Here is a 10,021-nt window from a genome sequence, read left to right on the forward strand (position 1 = left end):
TTTAGGCTTGCTTCCATTTTTTAAAAATGTATTTTTATTAAACCAGTCGTTCTCAAATATTTTTCTTAAATGTATTGTGCCACGGGGAGCATTTGTGGTGTTCAAATGTTTCAAAAAAAGATTCCAAATATTCCACATTTTATTTCAAGAGTTTTTGAAAATGGCATCTAGATCTACAAGCTTGGCTATTTTCAATTAGCCGATGTATGTACGTTGCATAGTCGCTTCTTTTGGGCTTGTTTTCATAGACCTGGTTGCTTGTCTCTCGCAAGACCTGGCAACATTAGGTCCTTTGTGTCTTGTTCTTTTAATACAAACCTCCATTACAGCTGCTGCAACACACAGCTAACCACACAACTACACACCTCATGCTTATTCATTGCTGGTTTATGTGTTATGTGTAATGGCTGACTATATGCTGGTTAACAACTAACTAATGCCAAATGGCATGGCATTCATTTGATGGTAGCTTCATTATTATCCAGCTTGTATTCTAGATGTGAGGTGACTAGAGGTGCTACCAATGGGTGCTTAATGTTAACTGATGTGACAAGGAGCTATATGCTGTTATGTGCATATTCTTTTCACATGGTCAAAAGGCCAGTTGCCACGGAGATGTTTTATTATATATACATACTACTGATGAACTACACTAGAGGCATAATCTCGCGATTCTGAGTGAGTTTAAAGAGACGAAGTTATGGCATCGCGAGATTACAACAAACTGTTTCTGAAGCTACTGTTAACCTTTTTTTTTTTTTTTTTTTTAACTATTAATAAGAACAGATCTACAAGCTGTCAATGAGGTGTTGTGAGAAAAAAATGTGAAAATGGCAAATTGGGGTAGATGATGGAAGAAGTGTCCATCAGCCACCAGAAAGGTGGTTTCCTGTCCTGTTTATATATGGGACATGTTGAAACCACCTAGCCGTAGTTTCATCTCAAACGTGTTGATAGTGGGGGAGAAAAGGGGAACTAATCTCATTTGAGAGGTTTGTGTGTCACTCATTGACATGGAATTTCCCAACTAGTAGCAAGATACCGTAGTAGACCTTTATTGATCCCGTGGGGGAAATTCACTTGTCAATGGCAGTTGAAATCAGTTGATATATGAGCTGTGTTCCAAACATATAATGAGGCATTTTAATCAGGTTACCAAGCGCAAATGGATGCCAGAAAAGTACTTATCCAAAGTTTTATTTTTCCAAAGAGAGGCCAAAAAAAATACGAGCCTCCACACACATCAAATATAACTAAATCTATTTAAAACCTGGTAGAATGCTCAGACTCATTTTATTTTCAAGTCGGTGAGATTTTTGAATGGGACAATTCATTTCTTCATGACCCAGGGGGTGTGGTTTTGACGTCAGACTTCGGCAGCCTATTAGGATCTTCTTTAACTTGTAAATTCTTTGGCCAGCCCTTGTCATGTCCATAAAGCCTCATTCATAAAAGAAAGGTTTGGTGATTATTTTATGGTATTTGATTTTTCAGTATAGCATGAATTAGACTTTAAGGGATTCCCAAGTTTAGAAAGTTTGTCCAATTTAGGGCTGACACTTTTTTTCCCCAAATTACTTACTGATCATCTTTTCTATGCTCGTGTGCAATAGAAAATGTCATGTCGGCTGTGGAGAGAGACCCTGGCTCTGGCAGAGGATTACCTGACACTCTGCAGCATGAGGCCAACGACAGCCCCTTCCCCTCCCAGCGAGTCAGCCGCTGCCATGAGGTGCCTGGCCCAGGACATGGAGATGCAGCACCACGCTCGCTTCCACTCGCTGGCACAGACCTTCCTGTGCCAGTGCGGGCCGGACCCCTGCGCCAGCCTCACCAAAGTCATGGAGGAGCTGGTGGGCGACGGACAGTTGAACTGGGGGAGGGTGGTGTCCCTCTTCACCTTTACCGGGGTGCTGGCCAGGCAGCTAGGAGAGCAGGAGGAGGAGGAGGAGGACACCAACAAGCCGGGGCTGGACCTCGGGCAGGGGCGGGAACCGGGACTGGGGCGCGGTACCGGGACTGGGGCCCGGAAGCAGGGGCAAGAACTGGGCCTGGGGCCCGCAAGCTGCAGAAAGCTGGCTGAGACCATAGCTGATTACCTTGGAGAGGAGAAGAAGGACTGGCTGTTGGAGAATGAGGGCTGGGTAGGTCTTACAGTGTCACTCTGCTTCAACAATGACCCACGAGAACACAAATAAGCTAGGATTTTACATTTTAGAGTGTCTCAGCTTCTTAACCACATAAGACATATACATTTCCCCTAATAGAGAAAATCGCCAATCTAACAAGCTCATGTCTCCACAAGGGTTCCCCCAGGGGTCTATCATTATTAGCCCCCTCATTTTCTCCCTCCACACCAAATCCCTGTGCCGAAAATTGCTGATCTACTAGCTAACGTGTTGAAATGCGATGCGTTGTTGTGAGCATGTGTGTGTGTATATAGGCTGTTTCTGCTGAATGTTCACCCATTATGACATGCCCAGAATGGGGATGCTGGGGTTCATGTGGTCAACTTACTGAGAGACATGGCTTGGGTTAATAGAAACGGTGTAGGCGAAAAGTTTCAAAAATGTCTACAAGCTCAAAATGTAATTTGTTGTGAACAGTACGGACAGTATACATAGTCATAGTTGTTGATTCCAGGTACAGTTTTTGCAGACGTCATCCTGGAGTTTTTTGGCTCCCTGCTTAGACTTGTCGTTAGAGATAAGAGACACGTTTATCTTGTCTTATCTTATAGAAAGCCATTTTAATCCCCAAGTGTCAAAACACCCAAGATAGGCTGGAAAACGAAACAGATTTTCTCGAGCCACTATTCTTGGAAACCACATGGTTTGGCTGAATCAAATTGCAATCTTCTTTTTTTTTAATAAGGTTCTGTTTACACCGGTGTTTAAACATGGCCCATTGTGTGTTTGTGTGTCTGGGCTCAGTGTAGACTCAGACATCTCTCTGCTAGGTGCAAACGAGGCATGTGAAGTCTACTTAGTTGGACTGGACTGGATTACAAAATGTCAAATTGTACTCTGTAGAGGAGAGGAGCATTCAGGCGTCTCATGCGGGCTGCTGTGATTATAGGAATTAGAGAGCGGCATCAACCAAGAATCTGAAGAATGCAAGTATGCCGTAACAAGGCATAAACCAAACCACACTGCTCTTCTACATAGGCCTCCGATCTAGATATATGACACAGATGGGATTTGTAATGGTAGGACAAGGGCTGCCTTGTGACTGTAAGAGTGACTCATCTGTTGTGAATCAAAAGACAAAAGTTAATTTTATACCTGTTGAGTGCCACTCATTTAGCTGAAACCGCACCTGGGGCAAGTTATGATGTCTCTGGGTAGCCTTTTAGTAAAGACCCTGGGAGACACAGACATGGAGCTGGCCTCACAAAGATTAGCAAAGCTATGGCTCAATGGCAGCTTTTGTGAATGGACTCACCCTGACCCCGCCCCCCAAAAAGACAAACACACACACACACCCCTCCCTCCTTCAACTGGCAGCTGGTTCCAAACAGACATCCAACTGCCTCTGCCAGATGGACTTTGTAGTAACAGTCAAAGCCTCTCTCAGTGCTTTGAATTTGGCTTGCCCAAACTCAAGAGTTTCAGTGGTATGAGTAGAAAAACAAGGGACTGTACAGCAGTGTAGCACCTGGTGAACAGGTGCTCTCCCTGCTATGTGGCCGCTACCCTGAAAAAACACACTGAAGAAAATACAGCTGAAATGCAGAGGAAACGAAGCACGGCCCCCCGGTTACTTCACTCTGTCCTTTAATAGCAGAAATGATCAGTCTCAAGTCAGTCCGCTCGGCATGGGGGGGGGGGGGGGGGGGTGAATAAATGATAAAAAGATTTTCACTTGTCAAAATATCAATGCAAACTGTCTCACTCTTCCATGAATACAAGCTGGTGGTTTTCAGGTTAATATCATTGCTATTGTGAAAGTAATTCCTCTTACTTTAACCACTTAAGCCCAAATAGTTGTATGATGAATAGCAGATCTACCAGCTCACAATGCAACCTTGTGAGACGCGAGAGCTTGTAGATATTCTACTTTCACAATATTTTAAATTGTTTTTTTTCAGACAATGTATGGAAAGTTTGCCTACATGCCAAAATAGTGATGCCAGGGGAAAAGTATTTAAATGGTGATGCCAGGGGGGAAAGTGTTTAAATGGGAAGGTTGCTGGTAGAACACATAAGATTGTACACGGCACATACTGTATGTAGGCTTGGGCTACGAATGGATATATCCGTTTAAACTGTGAATACTGAGTAGATGAATCACCAGTATTTTTCTAATGTGAACACTGTGTGTTACAGGAGGGGTTCTGTAAGTTCTCTCGCTGTGCCAGAGATGCGAAAAGCGACTCCTCTATGAAGACTGCTCTGTTCGCTGCTGCCGGAGTGGGCATCGCTGGGCTCACGTTCCTATTGGTGCGCTAGAGGACGGGTCGCTAGAGGACGTGTGGCATCTTCTCCACCCTCCCTGCCACACGTCTACATCCACATGCTCCATTTCATTTCGCACCAGTTAAGTAGAGATTTTTTTTTTTTTTTTAATTTTGGTGTCACCATGTTTGAAACGAGTTGCGTCCTCCTTTTGGAATTCAGGGTTTGGATCATTAAAGTCATCAAATGAATGTTTGCACATATTCCAACCGACTGATGTTCTGTACTTACTCCCTCTTTTCTTAAGATTGTACAAAATGATCTGAATGCCTTCACAAATGATGGGAGTACGTGCTTATCAGTTTGCATATCTTTCCTGGACATGTCAAAGCACAGGTTTCTGCACAGCACAACTGTGCCGCCCGTCAAAAAAAGTTTTGTATTTTCAGCCGTGCAGCTAAAAAGTGACTTGTTCTTATTCGCCGACTCCCTTTTGGTTCATGTCTTTGTTTTGACTTTTTGTCGGCTGCGTTTTACATCCCACGTTGACCTGAGTTGTGTTATGATGTGCTATAGAGCCATTCTAGTGGAAAACGTATAAATTAATATATTATATTTATATGAAATTAAATTGGGAACAGTGGCCATTTCTACCAGTTGACCCGAGGCTGATTCAGCAGTTATTTAAATGTCATTCTTTTCTGGCCTGCCCAACATTCATGTGAAATCTCTTTTGGTTTACGTGGTCGTCCTAGCTGTGTGACCTCAGCTTGGCTGACCTGACAGCGGTGCTACCAGTTCATGTTTCCTTTCTACAGAGAAAAAGAAAAATGTGGACCAATCTGAATTGAAAATTTTGCTCTTAGAACAAATCTTTGTTATGGCATTATTTTCGACCCACAGTTCTCCTTGAAGCATTATATTTTTACATTGTTTTACTATTTATTTATGTCACTTTTTTGTTTTGTTTTTATAATAAAAAATATGAAATTATGGAGTTGTCTTACTGGGTCGTGATTGGATGCAGGTTGGCTGGGGAAGATGGCTGTTTATATGCTAGTCTGTAACCTTTTTTTACATAGTGCCGCAGTGCCGCTTTAGTTTGTCAAATCTGTATGGTAGAGTATGTTAATACCATTAGGGTGGTTGTAATTTGTCTCCCTGCTCTTCTATTGAGACATTTAGATCATGTCAAAGGTCATGTCTCACCTAGACACAGGATCTGACACACTTCAATTGACTCAATTTATCCCCATGAGCAAGCAGGCAGGCCCTATTTAGCGCAATGGTAAATATTTCAGCACTTGCGTAGGCAACCGAGTTCAAATCTGGGGTAGAAGAGGAAAGTTACAGCTTTAACTCTGGGTCCCTATTTCTATCAAACTGTTCACAACTTTCAGAACCAGCTTTATTGTTGCATCACAGGTGTAAAGAAGTGGTTGAAATTATTTTATTTCCGTACAGACTCCATTTGACAATAGCTGATCTACAAGCTAGCTGATTTGAAAATGGCTGATCTAGCTATTTTCACAACAACGTGCAACGCATTGTCAGCTTGTAGATCTGTTATTTTAGAATTGCCAAAGTATAAAATGGGGCATAAGAAGTTAAGGTGTGTGAGTGCTTTGAGATAGGACTGTAAGATGTTAGTATCGCCTCAACTGTTTCCTCTACCTAACCCCCCCCCCCCCCCCCCGTAGTGGTAGGCCTGTCGGGGCAGGCCTCAAGCGACACATCCTCCCCTGCGTTCATTTCTCAGAATTGCAGAAATAAAAGCGCTGACTTACATCCTGGAAGACAAGCCCGCTTCTGCCTGCTTCGTCACTGATAACAACCTACACACACACACACACACACACACACACACACACACACACACACACACACACACTTGAGGTCTTATGTACTGCTCAAATTCAGTGTGCGCACGTTAGGGGTGACACAGATGTCACCCATGAACGATTTAATCGATTATGAAAGATAATCAATGATTTAATCGATTAATCAATCCTTATTTTGGGCTTGTCATTATAGGTGTCAAATGTTTAAAAAAATCTAAAATAGTTGAAAGTCCACAGGCCGCAATGTGAGCCTGTAGATCTGCTATTCATTTTAGCATGATACTGTTGTGTTACAAGGTATAACATAATTCTAATTGATTTGTTGATATATATATATATGTAATAGCTTTTTTAAATGTAAAAAACCTACACTTCTTGATTATTAAATTAATCAAAAACATAATCGAATATAATCGCTATAGGAAAATAATCAATAGTTAAAGGCCTAGTGCACGTACACAGTTTTCATACATAGGCAGACCTGTAATGAATAAGATATGAGCACCTCGGGCTGAGCCCTCTGTTCCTTGTTCCTCTTAAGTGGTTACAGTAAATGCAGCCGTGGTCTGGAGGAAGTCCATATTAGTATATCCTCTAAAATGCACACTATACTACAAGACGGATGGGTTACGTTGTTTCCACAAAGGTCCAGTCCATGGATTAGACCAGTGGTTCCCAAATGATGTACGGTGACGTGAGAGTGTCTGAGTGATTTTGTGAAGCCTCACATAACATTGTTATTGCAGTATATGCAACTATAGAAAACGTTTATTAGTGTGGTTGCCCAACAGGGCAACCAGACTATTGTTATTGATAAACTTAGATAAGCAATACTTTCAGACGCATCTCCTCCCACAGTTTTCATCCCCTAATGTTGTGCCATATATCAAAATGACCGTCTAAATCGGGAATCGTGCGCTTGTATTTTGCTAAGAGATTGGTTAAATAGTTTAATTGATATTGATTTATTAGTGCATTAAATTCCCCCCTTCCACTTTAATGTAAAAGTGAAAAAACTCAAATTCAAGTATTTTTTTCTCAGAAACCGTAAGAGCTAGAGTTATCAGATTTGGAGGGATAATTCATAATATTGTCCGTAATTATTGAAAAAAATATCACACCATTCGGCCTCATGGTGGCGCTATAACAGCCCCCTTTACGTTTTGGCCTGTAACTCTTGAACCGTAGGTCCGAAAATCAAAATTTCTTTTCACCTGGATTCCTTGGGTCACTACGCATCTCCCCATATAGGCCACGCCCATTTGCGTCAGGATAGATTTTTTGATATTGATTTATTTGTGCATTAAATTTCCCCATCCACTTTAATGGGAATTGCAAAAACTCCCATTCAAGTATTTTTTTCTCGGAAACCGTAAGGGCTACAGTTACAAGATTTGGAGGGGAGGTTAATAGTTTTTTGCGAAATTATTATGAAAAGAATCACACCAATCGGCCACATGGTGGCGCTATAACAGCCCACTTTACCTTTTGGCCTTTAACTCTTGAACCGTAGGTCGTAAAATCAAAATTTCTTTTTCCCTAGATTCCTTGGGTCATTACGCAGCTCCCCATATAGGCCACGCCCATTTGCGTCAGGATAGATTTTCCGCCATTTTGAATTTCCTTCAAAACACACTTTTTGCTCCTTTTCCTTCAAATTTTGTCCTAATCTCACACAAATCGGTACACATGATCTATGGACCCATGCGGTAAAGATATCCAAACGGCATTTTGATTGTCCTTACCGTTCGTCCGTAAATGGCTTCCAAAGTTAGCGGGAGGGGCCCGTTTGACCAAAAATGCCATAAATCACGAACGAAACGTCCGGTCAATCCCAAATTTGAATCACATGTCGAGGGTGGTATACTAAACCAATCCCCAAAAGCATTTCTACTTTGATCCATAGGGGGCGCCACGAATGCTCAAAATGTAACCGTTTGATGCAAAAACCTCATTTTGGGGGGATCGATCCTCTCAAAATGAAACGCAAGCGATCTCAGGAGTGACGACACAATGTAATTGGCGCAGCCTCCGACGTTATTCCTCCCGGCGTATTCCTCGAGTCCCGGCGGCCGCGACCCGCGACCGGCGTCGGCGCAACCACACTCTGCAATTTCCCCGGAATTGCGACGCGTCTAGTTTACAATATCATGTACATAAATATATAGATTTTTTTTTGCAACTTCAGAAATTGTGAAAACTGGTCTATAAGCTAACAACACAAGGCATTGTGAGCTTGTAGATCAGCTATTTTAGCTTCTCTTCATTCACTTGTGAAAGTATGAAATAAGGCTCAGCCCCTTGAACCCCAGCATTCACATTCTGAGGGAAACAACCTCATATTATGTGAGATTGTAGATCAGCTATTTTTGGCAAAGGCATTTTATGGAGAGGATAAAAAGGGGTCCAAGTACAGAGCCAACTCGGGTCCATTGGACTAAGTCTGTAGCCTGGTAAACCCCCCTCCCTCCGGAAATCTTATTTGCATTTGATTTCAGGAAGGAGGTCTGGGATCGCTCAGGGAGTAAAGCTGCCCGGTCCGCTGCGTGTTAGAACCAATCAGCGGCTGCTAGGGGCGGGATCACCTGCCAAGTAGCTTGAAAAAATGAAAATGCCGTCTGTCATCGATTCTGCTTCAGGAGTCTCAGATGGAAGTAGGCTGTGAAACAAAATGTGTGTCGCAAGCTTCTTCCATTTGACAGAGTCAGGTTACTAAGTCTGGGGTTTAAGTGGTTAAGTCCTGGACAATGGAGACCTTAACATGGTGGAGTAGGAGATGGGTCTGATGGGTTCAGAGGCAGTGATGTAGGGCTGCAACTATGGATATCTTCTATCGATTACTTTTTAGATTAATCCAATATGTTATTTTAATATTTGTACTTTTTTATATAGAATATATAAATCACTTCCGATCTTCAAGCTCACAACGTGCTGCATCGCTTGCATCGCCTATTTTGTCTTTCTGACATTTTGCCTATGACAAAACTGGTAGATTATTAATTGATTCATTTATTAAATGATCGATTATAAAATGTATTAAATCGATTAGTTAGCTGTTGCACCTCTACAGTGATATTTGTAAAACGGACACCACCTGATTGGCTGACTGCAGATGTAAAGAGTGATTGGCTCATGCATAGAATTGTGAATGAAAGGCTTTCACACGCTTCACACACGGCATGGGAAAGAAAGAGGAAGTGCTGTAGTGGAATTACCCAAAACAAGAAATGCCAACGTGAGAGAAAAGATCTTCCTTGTTGAACTATATCTAAAGTAAGGCTGGGCAATTAACAGGAAATATTTAGAACAAATAGCTGACTTAATCTTGCTCATGTAGGTTAATCGAGTAGCAGGATATTTTTGCCTGCCTGTAAAGGATCGAGGTGCAATTTACCCATCCTAACGATTAGGAGCAGCGGGCAACTACTGTACCAACAGCCCCCGGTGAGCAGTCCAGCGTCTTACTCAAGGATACTTACTCGCTAAGCCTGGATCAAACCAGGAACCTTCCGGTTCCCAAATGGCCACTCTACCTCCTGAGACTGCTATCTACCTGTAAAAACAAAAACTAAACATTTAAATGTTTTCAAAAAATACAATTTCCGGATTTGTTTTTGACCTATGGACACCATTTTGAGAATTCCTGCAATAAACCACCTAGATTTTAATACAGTACATAAAGAAATGGTGGCTTTTACACAACACTGTTAAAGGGTACATGAGGTCGCTGTCGGGTGGAAATCTTGTATGTGCAGAACCGTTACTTTTCAGGATATGGAAAAA

At 42.1% G+C, this 10,021-nt stretch overlaps 1 protein-coding gene across 1 annotated transcript in view; it reads left to right on the top strand.

The window, feature by feature from the left end:
• The window catches only part of bcl2l10 (BCL2 like 10), a 5,836-nt gene extending 446 nt beyond the window's left edge, over positions 1 to 5,390 (top strand). Inside the window, exons 2-3 of the mRNA XM_084056559.1 lie at positions 1,614 to 2,144; positions 4,329 to 5,390. Of these exons, the coding sequence (XP_083912685.1) occupies positions 1,617 to 2,144; positions 4,329 to 4,451 (651 nt within the window). The 5' untranslated portion in view covers positions 1,614 to 1,616 and the 3' untranslated portion in view covers positions 4,452 to 5,390. The remainder of the gene's footprint in view (positions 1 to 1,613; positions 2,145 to 4,328) is intronic.
• Positions 5,391 to 10,021: the final 4,631 nt, after the last annotated feature.

Source organism: Gymnoscopelus microlampas, assembly GCF_963454915.1.
Source record: "Gymnoscopelus microlampas genome assembly, chromosome: 1".
NCBI lineage: Eukaryota > Metazoa > Chordata > Actinopteri > Myctophiformes > Myctophidae > Gymnoscopelus > Gymnoscopelus microlampas.